General features: G+C 32.4%; 2 protein-coding genes across 6 annotated transcripts in view; both read right to left on the bottom strand.

The window, feature by feature from the left end:
* Positions 1–1,304: 1,304 nt before the first annotated feature.
* LOC128671247 (carbonic anhydrase 7-like) lies at positions 1,305–13,112 on the bottom strand. The gene is made up of 10 exons (XM_053747575.2): positions 12,942–13,112; positions 9,463–9,572; positions 8,099–8,182; positions 7,447–7,522; positions 6,895–6,924; positions 5,903–6,067; positions 3,553–3,701; positions 2,808–2,906; positions 2,393–2,602; positions 1,305–1,461 (listed from the first exon to the last, which is right to left on the bottom strand). Exons 1-10 carry the CDS (start codon positions 13,018–13,020, stop codon positions 1,351–1,353), a joined length of 1,113 nt encoding a protein of 370 aa, XP_053603550.1. The 5' UTR covers positions 13,021–13,112; the 3' UTR covers positions 1,305–1,350.
* Positions 13,113–16,079: 2,967 nt separating this feature from the next.
* The window catches only part of Cad96Ca (Cadherin 96Ca), a 46,392-nt gene continuing 45,352 nt past the window's right edge, over positions 16,080–17,119 (bottom strand). For all 5 annotated transcript variants that reach the window (XR_008404831.2, XM_053747670.2, XM_053747672.2 and 2 more), the window contains one exon: positions 16,080–16,919. The gene's annotated coding sequence lies outside the window, so the exon portion shown is untranslated. The remainder of the gene's footprint in view (positions 16,920–17,119) is intronic.

Raw genomic sequence — 17,119 nt, 5'->3', positions numbered from 1 at the left:
GTTCTTCTCAAATAGGCAAAATAAACGAAATTGTTTTTGTAAAACGTAATTTTAATACAAGCTTTTTGCCGACAAATAATTAGGCATTGTTGCATTTAACGCGTGATAAACAAACATGTCCGATATTATTTTAATAAATTCACTGATATATCTTCATGCAATCACGTTTTAAGGTTTTCACGTTATTATGTAGGTAGATATTTTTTTTTAGGTTAATACAATAATATTTGATCAATGAAACCGAACACTAAAACCTTCAAGTGAGCCAGTTCTTCAGTGCAATGGTAACTCGAATTAAAAATTTATGAAATCAATACATGCAGCTGGTACTTTCTTACAATCCCTGGAAACCGACGCTTACCTAGATAGAATTAACATTAGTCAACATTAGTAGACTTACTTGTGGTTTAGTTATTGTTCTGCTCATGTTTGAAGGTCTTGGTTCGATTACCAGTGTGGAAAAATATTTTCACAGAGTTCTTTGTTGTTTTGAAGGTATCTTATTCACCCTCGCATAGGCTATTCATTTTCCTAAAGCTTTCCAAACCACTTGCGTATACATCAAAAATTATGCAAACTAATAAAAAAACTGAATGCATAATAACTTCCTTTTCCCTTCTATGAAACGTGACTCTGCACAAGTTTAGAAAATTGCGAAAGAAAATAAAAATATTGGACGATCACAGTTTTGGCGAAGCATCTTTTCAGATCAAACATTATCGTTTTCTCTTGGTGTTTTGTTTGTAAAAAAGAAATTACTTAGTTACGCAAAAATTTTCATTTCTATTTTTTAATACAACCTTTGAGCTGCGGAGAAAAAGTCTTTATTGGAGTTTGTAGCAATAATGACGATTTAAAAATGCTTAATAATTGCTAACATTTTTATTACTCTGAGCTAATTATATTATCTAATCAATACTATCAAGGGTTACGCCAAAAAGTGCCCATCGTGTCCCAAAAAGTGCACAACAATATTTTTTAACTATTATCACGTCATTTCATATTGTCCCTCGGTTTTATCCCTGGTGCAGATGAAGATAAAAAAATACCTTTCTCTTTCAAGTCTTACATTTCATCTACCTAAGTATATAGAAATAGGGATCACGCTATTTAAATGAGTTTGTTTAACATTTCTCAACAATGATCGTTCTGAAATGGTAGTATTTTATAAGTGAAAACATGCCTGTGAATGTATAATTATCGAATAAAAAGAAAACAATATTTTTTCGTAGTCCGGTTGATCGACATCGGAACTGTACCACGGCTAAAAGGTGAAAAAATAATAATAAACAGAGCATATTTTATTTATGATTAACTTTACATTATGCACATAACAAAAATAATAGTAACTTATTGAAAATGATACACAAGTCTATCATTAAGTGGGTTAACCAAACGGAACGGCTTCACATCGGGTTCGCCATACGTGTTACATAAACCATACGGAACGTTGAATTCATCCTGAGAAATAAATAAAAAATAATGAATGAAGACACTAAATAATCTCGGAGTAACACAACCACTCTGCATGACGCCACCAGAGCTAAGAGATTGTCGAGAATATGACGAGTATAAGTACATAACAAAGATGTACCTCTCAAGTGTTTTGGCTATAAATTAAATCCAACTATATTGTAGTTCCAACTATATTACGCGCATTAAGCAAGACAGTCGACCAAATCCAAAAATATAATAAAATTTTAATCAACTAAAGACGATGAAATGGATGACAAAAAATTACCTAAAATTAAGTCTACTGCTGACTTACAAAGCGCAGGTGAAGAAGAACCCCGCTTAATTATAGTCGTAAAAAAAAAGAATTAATACTAAGTAAAGGTTCAAACGTCACTTAGCTAACATCAAATACGCTATAGAAAGCCAAACTTGCACGTAAACAAAGGTTCGATTCTCGTACTAATGCTATCGATAATTCCACTCCGTTACACCTCAATGTGAAATAAGATTATATTATTCAATACCATGTGTTAAGATTCTGGGTTGACTAGGTACCCAATGTAAGCCAAATTTTGATAGCCAAATTACATGAAGGTATAATATTTATTATTTTACACAGCAAAGTATAACTAATCCCGTGTCTTTATTAAAAGTATCAAGAAAAACTCCACTTTTTCTCGACACTTGATAATTATAATAAAGACAGTCCAAGAGTACAATTACTAGCACTATTAGGATTAAGACTAATTACTAGCACGATAAACATCAAAAGTTATAATCACTGGCAAAAATGTATTAAAAGATGCCAAAAATTTAGATTTAAATTTTGAACTTATAACACATTGAACGTCTTCAATGGTAGATTTAGAATTAGCTGCTTTTTTGCTAACTGGCCGCAACTATATTGTATTATTAAAAAGAACTTTACGTTATTTACCCTATTTACTGGTAACGCTTCTGCTCTTACAATCCACAATACAGACTCTGTACAGGGTGGGGTGGTCAGCGACCCCTGGTAGCAGGCATAATGCTCGAATGGTGGGCTGTAGAAGCTTAACGGTTTAGGAGCAAGGGTTACATTGGTAAAGCCTGTGTTGACTGACGATTTGATCAGCTCTTCAACTCCCGGATGTGTTTGATTTGAGAACTGAAATAAAAGCATTTATTAAACGGTACGTTCATTGTGATACTACATCAAAATAGTTTCGTTTATTCAAAATCTTGACGTGTAAATGCCAGATTTACAAGAGATTTACAATTACTGTTTTACAATGATTTCACGGCGGCACTTTCAATATTTAATCTTTTTAAAGGCCTCCAACTCGAAGAATACTTAGTACAAGAGTTCTTACTTTGTAAATATTGACAACACCAAGAAATGCCAAGGGATCACTTGAGGATTTCTTCACTGCATCATTGAAATTCTCGTACTCGGCCGATATATGAAGAAGCTGAAAAAATACTAAAATTTAAGAGCTTTGTAATATTCGATTTTCTTTTTTCCAGTATACTGTTACATTTTCAAACGTCAAAGTGCTTTAATGCCTTAGAGCGAATACTATTTATTAATACATAAAAAGAAAAAAACTTTCTCTAGAGACTACCATATGGAGTCCTTGAAAAACGGTTTGAAAAGATTCATTCAGGACTGGTAACGTGCATGTCACACCACACACCTCTGGTTTGCATGCGTCCTTAGACTTCGGTTACATACCATTTCCTATAAGGTGGGCTGTATGCTAGTTTGCTTGCTGAATGGAGTCCACCCATTAGACGCACATTCGAACGTGTTCTCGGTTAGGAAGTTGTCACATAATTACCTATAAAAATCTTCTATTGTTTGGCGTAAGAGCGTCCTGGCCTTTTTCTTATTAGTGTGCACCAAAATTTGAGAGGACCAATATGACGCCATTGATCTGTGGTATGAAACCGGGACTTCCAGAGTAAGCGAGTCATGCTTTGGTGAGAGGTACCACAGTGTCAGATCTGTAGTCTAGACAGGTTAACTTTGCTTCGGCCAACTTGTGTCTGGAGCCAATTGTTAAATTAGGAAAGGCCCTTGACCAAGACAAGTGTGAGACAAGTGAAAGGTGTAACCTGAGTTTCAACCGGGAACTGCATAGAGCTTATAGAATGTTCTGAAGGCCAGTGGATGACCAGAGAATGGAAAAAGTAACGACGACTGTACGCCGCTCCTCCGTATACCATCGGCCGAAAGTGTCTGTTCCACTCGCCAAAAAGAATCGCTGAAAATAAGTAAATTGATAAGTTTCTTCGTCAGACGGTAGCAAGGTGGTGATATAGATGTTTTGGTATTCACCAAAACTCCTATATCCACAATTCAGTGGAACCTACACTACAATATATAAATGGAATAAAAAAATACTAAAACTGGAACCAGGTGGAACACTGCTTTTATATTTTCGATCTTGGTCTTTGGTGGACTTACATCCAAAAACTTCATCTTGGTCTATTGATGGTTAGGTACTTTCAAAAATTAAAACTACAGAATTTTTTTTATTACTTACTACTTTCGAAAATTTAAAACGCAAGTGGTTGATAAAAATTACTTGAATAGGCTAGGTATATTCGCGATTGCGGTGTCATTGATAACTGATATTTTACAAGTTTTATCTGACAGTCCTAAAGATTTAAAGTTGTTTACGTCCGAGACAGACCTTGCATTTTCCTATATATACCAGAAGATTTTTTTTACAGTTTTCGATGATTACAGTGATTAACGATAAACGATTTCTTTAGTATAAAATTACATTAATGGGTATAATATGCAAATAGGAAATATTTTATGCCAAAATTGCCACGAGATTGAAGTAGCGGCGCTGTCATTGAAACTCTATGCAAATGTCATCTCCAAAGCCTATCAGTCAAAGCACTCTAGCTTTCCATATTGAGCTCCCAAAATTCGCAATAAAGAATCAATCCAAAGTAAAGAAACATTTTCATATTATAGTGTCTCCTCTTCTCGACCATGAAAAAGGTACAAACGATGCAATATATTTAGATCAGCTTTAAATCATGTATATACTTCGATGATAAAAATGACCGTCCAAGACATTATGTCTAAAGCTAATATTATCGCCAGTTCGTTCGTACTTTGACGTCAATAAGTGATGTATATCATATACTAAATTGTATAAAGAATTTTGAATTTGAATTTGAATCTGTGTATCTTCACTTTAAGCAGTAATCTTGTAGTAATTCTAATAACATAGGACACAGACAGGGAAAGAAAAAGTCACCACTAACAACCACAACCGCATTTATATTAATTTATTTGTGACTTTTCATGACTTTGCCCTATATTGGGTACACAGACAGACAAACCTTATTAGCCAGCAATCTTGTTGAATTTTTATTTACCAAGGAAAAGTTAAGTCCCTTTGCCCTAGTAAAGAAAGAGATAAATTTATTGGGTGTGAGTGTAATTGTGCGAATATTTGCACTCGTTTAGATCAATGAAAAAGTTCGATGGAATTGTGTCGTTGTTGCACGAGTTATAGCGTTATGAACTCATATTGTATTGAGGTAAGTGGTGAAGTTGAAGCGGTGGTGGTGTAATGGTTAAGACGGGCGCCTATGAACTAAAAGATCCCAGGTTTGAGTCCTACTTATGCTGCATGAGTTTGTATACCAATCTGACTCATATATAGTAGTTTTCATCGACTACCACTTGCTTCGGGTGAAGGAAAACATCGTGAGGAAACTTGCCTCTAGTTGAAATCAACTTGTGTGTAAAATGGAAAAGGCAATGGTAAACCACTCCATTTATAGTGCCAATAAACTCGTTGTGTGTGTTTCATTCCATTTTCTAAAGAAAGTGGAATTAAACACACACAACTTTCTTTGACTTACAAAACTTGATTACAGACAGACTGACAACGGAGCAGGTGAAACTAAACGAAAGCTTGTCAAAAAACTCGTTGCGAAATAGCTTCAGGGCGAACTTTTGTCCGCACTGAGGTAAAAGCTTTAAGCTTGTTGGAATTAATTCATTTATGTGACTTTGCTTTTTGAAGGGCTTTTTGGAGTAGCAGAAACGTTAAAAAACATATATCAACTTAAATAGGGAAACAATAAACTTTAAATTAAAGGTAAGATATAAAACATCCTACTAATTCTGCTAATATTATAAACGCGAAAGTTTGTGAGGATGTACGGTACGTGTGTATGTATGTTTGTTACTTTCAAACTCCGGTCATGTCAAGATGGACAATTATATTTTTCAGATCGACCCCTGGACCTTGGATGTCTAATATATTTATCTATATACCATGTATATTGTTATAGTATGTAGTATAGTTGCGTTTGTATCCCATAAAACAAGTCTCGAACTTACTTTGGGGCTAACTCATTATGTGCGATTTGTCCCTAAATATTTATTTATTATTTAGATAATAGGCTTTTTAATAAAAATCTGTTAAATTACCTCTCTTCCCGTCATTCTGCAAGGTCAATGAAATTGGGACAGCGTCGTAATTGATAAATGCCAGTTTTCTAGCTTTCGCCTTGATCAGTCCTTTGGCGGGCAAGTTTACAGGCGATTGGGACCGCCCGCCGCAGTTCGGGTACTTGGCTGACCAATTGGCTTGCTCTGTAAATAATTAAAATTGGTTTCGACCATTTGGAACTCCTCATTTACTTGTTAATATTAATTATTTACTCTCTTATCTATTTCAATTTATTCTCTAGTATCTATTATATTTCTTTTCACATAATGTAACAAAGATATGAAAGATATAACTTCAAATTGTGTGGTGGGATTCCCCGCATGTTTCGTATCCAATAGCTGAATACTAGTAGTGATCGCAAACTATCTGCACAACATGTGACAGTCCACGATAGTTTTCAATTAGTTGCCAGTTCAATTTTATCAACTACTTACCTACAAAAAAAAAAAAAAACAAATAGGCCCTCGGCCAAAACATGTTAATTTTTTTGAAACTTGGTCGTTCTATGTAATCACGCCTGACCTAGAGCGTATTAAAATATAAATATTTTATTATTATTACTAACAAGTATATTAAACTAACATTAACTGTCTTTTTTAAATATAGTCACAACATTAAGTAATATAAATGATTTTATGATTCTTATAGCGCTTTTATCTAGTGCAGGGGTAACATAATGTCGTAAGAACCACTCATGCTTTTTATGAATAATAAATATGACTACAATTTTAAACAGCGTGTGCCAAATAAATTTGCTGAAAAAAAAAACTTATTAAAACGAAATATATTTATTTTTCGAATTGATGAAAAAAATGTGATATAAATTTTCAATCCAAATATAATTAATCCATTCGCCTTGTTACCGCTGGTGACAGATGAGAATTTAATTAATTAGTGTCTAATACTTGAATCAAAATTCGTGAAAAACTGTTTTCATACAATCAAATAAATATTACCAAAACTAACTTGCCTTGATAGATCCAGTCTTCCATTAAAAACTCTGAAAATAAGAAATGAAAACAATATTTTTAATACTTTCAAAGAAATTTAGCAACTTATGAAGTACAATTTTACTTTAAATAGTATATCAACGTAAGGAGCTTAGGTGAATAGAAAATACATAATTATGTCTAACTTATAACAAAAATGTTAATAAATATGTTCATTTTAAAATAAGTCAGACGTATGTCTGGCCGTTCTCAAAAACTACTCATAAAAATCCTTCGCAGATTATGCTACAACGATAAATGAACATTTTTTACATTTATATTACTTTTAAAATTTTTTCCAAATTGTTGTGAAAAAAAAAAAACAAAATCATCCATTATAACGCTTTATTAATGTATATTTATCTTTAAATAATAATAAAAGCAGGATAACCATTACGATAACGTCCATTTAACGTCATTATAAATAATCTTGCGCTGTCATAAAGAGTTAAAATTTTGTCACAGAAAGTTTTTCGCGTTAAAATCTCATCTCGACCTCAAATGATAATGTCTAGACGTGATTAAATAAGTACCTGTCACATTCTTAGGCTCATCTTTAGGAGTTGTCTTGTGTTTCTTCAGAAATCTTTTTTCAAATTTGTTCAAATGCTGAAAAAAGAAATGTACTTATTTAGTTACTATTTACCAAAGAATATTCACGCATGATCTTTATTCACCATTTTGTCTGTAAACGGAGTCTTTTCTTCTTTCTTATCGAATGTGTTATTGCTAACACTGATGTTAGATTTTATTCAAGTCGCCTAAAGGCATCTGACTAGCAGCCTGTCGCTATTTCATCTTAATTCCAATAGTAAGCCTACCATACAGCTAAACTTGGCTAACGAGTTTCGTAACTCTCAGTACAGTGCGCCAAACATTTTTCGGAAGCGGTATACATTGCTGATTTTTCATTTCGCTAAATGAAAGCACTCATACAAACTATGCAATGTTCATGCATTGGCATCTGTCCAAGTTCGGTGATAGTGTGGAGCCTACAATAAGATATCCCGATAAGAGTACTATGATAAATTATCATGCATCTACATTAGCTGAAAACGTCCGCGTTTTCTTATTTCTAAAATTATCATAATAAAGCGACAAAAATAGTAATCATGCTGGAAAAATTACAGATAGATATAAAAATAAATTCAAAACAAATTTTTATTTGTTACTGGATAAACTTACAAAATCTTGGTCACCAAAACCTGGTTCCGTTGGAGTGAAAAATGGATATCTCGTAGGCAAGTGAAACACCCAGATTGTTTTAGGCTGTGAAAGTAATAAAAACCTGTTCATCCACCGAGTCATAAAAAGAACCAAGGCTTCATAGTATTCTAAATACTTTTTCCTATTTTATGGTTTTCGGTTTATGTATTTCGTGCCTTATATAATGGTATCAGAATTTTAAATAAGGTACATCTTTCTCTCATTTTGGCGTGTTCTCAAGGGTGCAATGGCGGCTGTGATAGCTCGGGATCAGAAAAAAATAACGTGTTGAAAATTGATTTTGATTTTATAACCGGCCAATTAATATTATCTGTCGCTTTTTCAAACGTGCTTGACGTCAACCCTCTGTTACAAAGGCCCTTCGTTATCCCGTTCATGTCCCTTAGTCGCCTCGTACGACATCCATGGGAGGATATGGAATGGTCTTATTCTAGGGTTGAACCACACACCACGTGGGTATATATGGATACTTTGCAAAATTATTAGATTGTCTTTGACGTATGTATTAATTAATGATACGTCTTCTGCATTATACTTTGGTCACTGGTCAACATTGATGTTGTCACTGTTCATAAATAAATTTATTTCAATATGGAACATGGCGGGAACATGGTCTAATTATTACTAATCAAAGATTTTCTTCAACACCAATTATATTTTTATTACTCAAGACAGCTAGCAATTTTTCTAGATAAGATTAATGAAGTCTAAATCAGACGCCTTAATTAGCTTTAGTTTTAGCAAGAAAAAATAAAGTATTTTGTCTCGATTGTCTTCGACTGCTTAACAAAAAACAAACTATTCCATATTACATATTAATATGAAACGTATTGTGATGGTGAGATAAAATTATGGCGCTATTAGCCGCACACTAACGGCCCCGTCACATTTTTTATTCCTTGTCATAAAATATGAATACGTGTGGAAAACTTCAACTCTGACAAGCGGAAGTACCTAACACAATTTATAACTTGCAAAATTTGATTACACAGGCTGGGACGGGTGAAAATAAAAGCCAGTAATTAAAAACAAAATCAAAGAGGGTAATTGAATTACAGTGGCTCAAGGCGGTATGTACCTACCCGCACTAGCGCCACCATCACATTTTATCGATTTTTTTTATTTCTCTCTTCAAATGTATGCCTCAATGTATGCGTCACAGTTGACGGATTTTGGTGGACACCCTTTTTGATTCAGTCAACTGTGTTATAATCTGTTTAAATAAAATAAAAAATTTTTGCTACAAAATTGATTTGCTTGAAAAATGTGACGGTGGCGCTCGTGTGCGAGTACGTAGCGCCTTAAGGGTGGCCCAACTTTACCCTTCCATATTTAAGCCGATCCTTGGCTTCGTTCTCCAATTGTCTCTGGATGTCATCAGCGTCGTCCGAAAGAGTGTTGGCTCGGGGGCTCGTTTGGTCCTGCGTGTCAACTAAACAAAGACAATTCGTCATTCAACCCTATGTTTCTCGTCCCACATGAAAACATCTATTAATACCAATATAGTCGTCCCTGAAATATTGTAATTTTTAGAGGGAAGCATTGATTTATGGACTAACAGAGAATGTTTGTGGGACGTAAATTAGTGGGTCGAAAGAAGAATAAGTATAAAAAACTAAGTATAGATTATTGGTTTAAGCAAAAAATAAAATATGTTTTTTCAAGAAATAACGAAAATACAAACACGTACTGTAGAACTTGAGTAAATGGCTTAAGTTTAAATATTTTTAGTCTGTAGGAAAATTGGAAAAATCTTAAGAATATTAAACTTTTTTCATTTTGTTGTTCGCGGAGAATCGAGACAATAGATAAACAATTGTTGTCTGATAATCGGCTACCGGTTAGTAGATGACGGATTAAATACTTCAAACTTTTTTAACACCCGCCACAAATAGATTAAGGATCTTGATAAATGTTTTTCGTAAAATTTATTACTAATTCGGTCTCGAGTTGGAATAAAAATTGAGTTTGTTTTTATTATGACAGAATCATTTGTGTCAACAGTTTTTTAAAGATTATCAACAGAAGAATATGCACACAACTTAGATATTTTCTTACATATATAAGGAAATTTTCCAACATCACTTTTTACGTATATTTTCAGTTCAAATAATAATTAAAATTTCGGAAGCTCAATCGGCTGTAACATGACGTTAAATTTATTATAAGCTCATTCGATTATGGAGTATCACGGACGATTATGCATATCCTATTTTCTCTGTGCTCCTTCCGTCACAGATTATATTATAATACTTCCAGTAGTAAGTATTATCAATATCTGGAGAAACTGCATTCGAATACCATTACGGGAAAATATTTGTATTTGTGATCCACACAAATATATTTATTTGTAAATTGAATTGAGTGTCCGTCTGTAATTTCAAAATTACTGTATTTTTTAAATTGAAATCGTTTTAAAGAATGAAAAAAAAGTGTTTAAGTAATGTACACTTTTTTAAAATTTTGTCTGTCTGTAGAGCGTCATGTTTAAAATGGCTTACTCTATTTGATAGGATTTTCAGTGTAAGTTAAAGAAAGTTACGGAGCTCAAGACAGGTTAGTTTTTATCTCGGATATCCACCCCTAAGTGGGGGAAATAGGGGGGTTTGTATGTATTTGTAGTTCGTAAAAAAATAACAATGGCGTAATTGGATTTTGAATATAAATGCATCTCTATGCCCTCATAGAGATGCAATGATGTAATACGGGTTGCAAGTTTGAAACTTTGTAATTTTCGAAGTGAAAACGTGAAATTCTGATAATGAAAACCCTTATTAAACTGATTTTATAGCGTTAGCAGAATAGATGTAACGAAGGCAAACTCATTTTTTGGAGCAAGATAATAAGTTTCAGTCTAAACGTGTAAGCACATTTACCTGACAATATTACTATGCTTCAACTACGAATAATTTTTCTAACAGCTTTTTCAATCTGATTTTTGACAGAATAATATATTCTAAATAACGTAATTTAAGCATTTTAAATGAGGCATTGAACGAGCGTGTATACCCAGTTTATTATTAACTCAAATTGTATTACACGTCCTTAACATTGTTTCTCGATCGGCACATTCGAATTAGCATGTTCGAGATTCGATTGTGATTTACGATAGCCGCCAGTCTGAAGTTAACCTTCCTTGGGAATGCTGTTGTTGCCTACCAGCTTTATTGAGACTAGTGGGTGATTGGAATTTTATTTTGATTTTGACCAAGAATTCTATGAGTTTAGTAAACATCGTAAGGACTCTGTGGATTGGAAATATTACGCTGATGTTCGCTCACATTTTTAGTGGACACAGGAATTTTATTATAAGCTGCATACGAGTACATTTCAGATACTAGCTAAAATACGCTTAGTAATACTGGCAGCTAAAAGTTCTTAATTTACGAGAGCTGCAAAATTTTAAAAAAGAACCCTGTCCTGAACGCAAGTTACTCTGATGTTCACAGGAATAAATTAGTTACAATTTTTGAAGCGTGGATTTATTATAATAAAAAAAGGCAAATACTTTGAAATAAGAAACGTTAAAATATATTTTTTATATTAATTACACAGAACATTTTGTAAACGAATTTCAGTTGGAAAGATTTTTATATAGAAATTATTTGAGTTGGCCAAGAATTAGATCGTCAGATGACTTAAAAGGATTCCAAGAAAAGAAATGGCAGCCTAGTTTTAGACATGGTTTTTTGACTACAGGCATACCAAATTTCATCAAAATTGGTCCAACGAATTAGCCGTGAAATCAAAACAGACAGACAGACTTTCGCATTTATAATATTAGTATGGAGTATTGATATTCCACCGTAATCTCAGACAACGTCTGCAGTTCTCAGATGTTAATCTGTCTGGTAGGGTTACTGCAAATGTGGATCTGAGCTTAATGGCCATTTCTGCAAACGACTTGACAAAGAACTTCTCTTGACAAACAGATTAGAGAAATTGTCAGCAATAATCGACGTAGCTAGTACATTTTGGGTGAGTGACCTTTAATTATATGTAAACGTCTTGCCTATGTGACTGAGATTGAAAACTGACTGGTTATAATAATATAGTTATAAGAATTATATTAGAATAAACGTCTCACAAGGCCTTTACGTATTGGACCTATGTTCCCATACAAGCCTCAAAGTCAAGCCACGACCCGTGATTTAATTATAACAGAATAATATTATTATTTCTTGTAAAATATAAATATTGTATATTTTATGCAAAATAAAAAAACGCGCGAACGGTGCTCCGGGCAAATTATACTAGACTACAATTTTAGACATTAAAGTATAGATTAAAAGAAGAATTTTAAACAATATCCAACCTAAAACCTATAAAGGTTTATTAAAGGGTTTTCACAAAATTAATTGTGGTATATGATCATCAAAATCTCGTTTGTATTGTACAACCTGAACCCAAGTAAAGACCTAATTATTATATCCTGTGGTCTTGTATTATCTAAATGTTAAAAATAAAAATTTAAAGGACCTGTGGAGCACGGATTTTCCATAATAAAATGCTAATACAAATATTCATAGTGTGAATATTTTAACATATTACAATACAGACAGTAAAACCGTATTAACTTAGATATTCAAACATCGAAATTTTCATCCATTAAAAAAAATATACACGATTTTTGTATGTAATGTTCTTGTTAGGTACAAAAAATATATTTTTCTTTATATTTTTCTTTCTTTACAAACAAAAATGTAAACCGAAATCGAATCCAGACAAGGTTGACTACTACACCATAGTCACATGGGGTCATGTTGAATTATTGTACATAAAATAAAACTAAAATTATTACCATAGTTTGAAGTAACAGGGCAGCCGATAAAAACGCAACAACAAAAAAATATTTGTGCAATGCCCCATGCATTAAACATTTAATCTTCTATTTGTATATTTATTTTGCACTCGGACAATCCTAAGCTTGTCATTACTGACGATACTCTTGGGTCAATGACGTTGACAAATAAGAGTATAACTCTTTGGTAATAACGTCAGAATTCTCGGTTACCAATTATGGTCTGAGGGAAATTTAAGTTTGTATGTAATTATCGCTTTAATCCATGGATTTAATAAGTACTTCGACGGAGTATGTTCTAATTCCATGTTTTAATCACAGACATTTAATTGCAATGAATTAATGGAATATCTGTGGTCTTAATTATTTTTAAATTTTTTTGAACCTGTGATTCATCTAAATCGTGTGAATCGAATGATAAAATCTTTCCTCTGTATCATTTATGCTGCCATTATATACATACCGCCATAGTATATTAGGTTATAGAACTGCGACCTGGAGAGTAAAACTGTTAAAATTCATAATTGCAATTAGCTCTTTTTACCTCGGCGGCATAGACTCCCTCGGATGAGATTTTTTTATAAAATCTACAGTATTATAAAGGCTCAACTTGAGATTTAATCTAAAAGTAAGTACGGCCGTCGACTTTTAATTTTCTTCGCAGTTGAAGGAAATCTACTTCCCTCTTTTATTTGTATTTTAAATGGGAAGTAAGTTGGGAAGTTTAACATTTCCGCCTTATATAGAGATCGGTCATACAATTTGTAAAATGAATTACAACATTAAATACAATTCCCTTAGGCCGCTAAGTTTTGCTTTTGTGATGTTCACTGTATAAAATAAAAGTTATTTTGTAGTTCAATTAATTGATAAAATAAAATTTTATTTGTGAATTTTTGGTCAATAAGATTCTTGCATCCAGTATGATTTTTGCTATTGTGTACGTAATTAAAAATCTTCACACTTTCACCCAATGACACATAATATTAAAAGCAGTTGCAGTCCATAATATTTTTTTTTTCATTTTCTCAGTGAACGATTTTTTAAATTATAGACTCAGATAATTTTTTGTTCATTTAATTACATTTATTTATTCGATGTTGTTTTGTGGGATGATAGCATGCTCTCCATTTAAATTTGTATAGCCGTGGACGGTGAAACATGTAGGATTAAGTTTTTCATTTAACACCACATTGTAAAAAAACGTAAACTCATGTTTTTGCAAATAAATAATCTTTGACTTTGTTTTTGTCTTCGTCTATGATAGAAACATAGATAAAAGTACGGTTCAGGTTCTAATCCTGCTCAATGAAAGAGCTAGGTAGCCACCGGTTTGACTATTTGTGTGAGTATGTTATACTCGATCCCTATGACTTCACAATGGTGTCACATTTTAAACTGCATGATAAGGAAGGCATGCGTAAAAGAAGAGAGGGCTCTATGCCCAGCAGTATACAACAACTCAAGCTTTCGCAGCAGAAGAAGTGCCTACTGGACAATCCAGGATTCCAAGTTTGAACCCAATTGAAACTTTCAGCGCTCTGCGGCTGTACAGGCAAAATGAACACCGCTCAAATGAGAGAGAGAGGGAGAGAAAAACCCAGGTGCCGGTTGTTGCCAAAAATAAAAACGTGTACCTACATACAGCCTCTATATAATAGGTACTCCAAACGAACAAGTCTCATCTCAATGCTTATGTACCTACTTACGTCCTTGTAGTCTGTTCTGTAAGCCAATTATAATCTCCTGTGTGGTTTAATCACCGTGTGATTACAGTCATCAATATGTATTCATTCAGCCGTTATTCACGCCAAACAAGTAATTACCATTGCATCTTGTACAAAGGGCATGTCTTGTATGTGTCACTAAAGGAACACATGCCCTCAAAATCGTCTTTGACTTCGCAATACAAAGTTGAGTGTGATACTCCTGAAGATTTAAACTATATTAAAGATCTAAACTAAATTATATTACTATCTTATTGGCCAAGTAGTTTTCGAGTTTATTCGTATATCTATCGTTGTATAGACATGTGATTACGTATGTCGAGTCTCCCTCATATTTAAGAGTCTACCACATCAAAAGGATGGTATGTATTAATTTTATTTTTTAAGAGTTTATGTAAACATTTAAATGTAATGCATTATTTTTAAAAATATAATTATTCATTATGCCGATTTTTAGAATATGGGATACGAGTAAGGGATGAGCAGAAAATAACACAAATATTAAAAAAAAAAACGGTTCCATTTTATTACAATTTTCACGTATTTTATTAATTATATATATACATTTAAAAAAATTACATACAACTTTTATAAATACAAAATTAAATTGACATTCATATAAGAATTTTATTTAATTCTAGTAAATGTTATTCTTGTATATGATTAAAATTATGATAGACCTATAAACCTTCCTCAGGAGTCACATCATCTATTGCTGAGAACCGCATGGAAATTCGTGCAGTAATTTTTGAGTTTAAAGCGAACAGACAGAAATACGCGGCGGCAGACTTTGTTTTATAAATATAATAATAAATAATTAAGGTTAAGGAAGAATCGAATACGAATAAATGCATTTAATTAAATTAAAAAAGAATTAAACGCCCAAATAAATATGTATAGTATATTAAATTATAATAAATCCTATAATCCTTGAGATTATTAATCATTTTGGCAGTTCAGTAAAAAGCCTAAATAAAATTTAAGAAAATTAATTTCCTATACATATTTCCTAACAAAGCATCATTTATTGATTGATTGTATTGTAAGAATTCCTAAAGTAAACAAAATCAATTTTGTCTGTGGAAGAAAAATATACTATTTCCTTTTTTGGTCCAATTAACTTGTTTATTAAAATGAGACGCTGAAATTCCCTAAATTGCTCTCGGCCTACAAATTCTATTAAATCCAATAGACTTATTACAAGACTTATTTGACCAAAAATAATTATGAATTTTGTAAAAGCTTATATGAATGATAATAAGTAAAGTCATTATATCTGCATCTTGTTCATATCGCGTGATTTTAAAAAACAATATATTTTATAATTAGTTAATTATTTTTTTTTACTTAATTTTTTATATATTTTTTTATATTTCAGGTATTTCACCCAAAGTAAAGCATGGTGTAAGTAATTTTAACAATATTATCTAAATTTATTTGTAAATAACTATTTAAACAACATAAATATCAGAATGATAACAAAAATAATATCTAAATCAATTTTGTGGCTATGTAGTTCAATATTCGTGTTAAAAACTGAGGAAAACATATATTTTAAGTATAACTTAGCACACTATCGACTAGTAACTAAATCTAATCAAAATTACAAATAGAATACAATCTTAGTATTTTCACATTCGGTGAAAGAATGTAGAATAATTCATTACAAAACTTATTTAAAATCTTTGATCGTTTAAAACAAAGTAAAAAGTAATCAGGAATGTTTTTTCGCCCTAAAACACTTTTTAACACATCCATTAGTATGACGCCAAAGTCATTTTAGTATTAAACCAACCGGAGAGGCCACTTACTTTCCGTCTGCGAAAGAACCGTCAAACCGCTTGCAATTAAGTGCGTCGTTTTTAATCTAGCAGTCGAATTATGTTTAATAAGCATGTGCATTAGTAATAGATAGATAGATAAACCCTTTATTGCACGATGTATTGGAGAAACTTAAATTATAAATAGGTATTTAACACATGAGTTAACATAAATATAATAATTAACATTATCTATCTTCACACAACTTTTATGCATAATAATTTGCACTTGTGTTCTCTCCGGTTGGTTTAATAATCGTAGGTGTTAACGTTAACACACTAATAACTTTAGTCAGTAAAGTGAAGCACTTAGCACTTATCACATCTCGTCCCAGGGGACCCTAGTCTCTGGTTGTGTGACGGCCGACTCGTCGCTTCACTAATATTGTCCCACCGGCCTTGGTACCGATAGATTTATTTCGGGTCCAGATCTGCAAAAAAAGTATTTTTCCAATTTCGTCAATTCAGTAAATTTTACGTTTAAATTTTTTCTTGGACGTAATATTATTATAATGTAAATCTGTACAAACATGTCAGCTTGTATTATATTTAATATTTGAATTAAAAAATATTTCATTAATTTAAATTTTCAAAGTTAAATATAAATGGACCCTTGGCTCCATCGATTTAT

The sequence above is a fragment of the Plodia interpunctella genome, chromosome 7, assembly GCF_027563975.2.
Source record: "Plodia interpunctella isolate USDA-ARS_2022_Savannah chromosome 7, ilPloInte3.2, whole genome shotgun sequence".
In the NCBI taxonomy this organism is placed as follows: domain Eukaryota; kingdom Metazoa; phylum Arthropoda; class Insecta; order Lepidoptera; family Pyralidae; genus Plodia; species Plodia interpunctella.
Note: the sequence above shows the minus strand (reverse complement) of the source record. Positions and strands in the feature narration are given on the sequence as shown.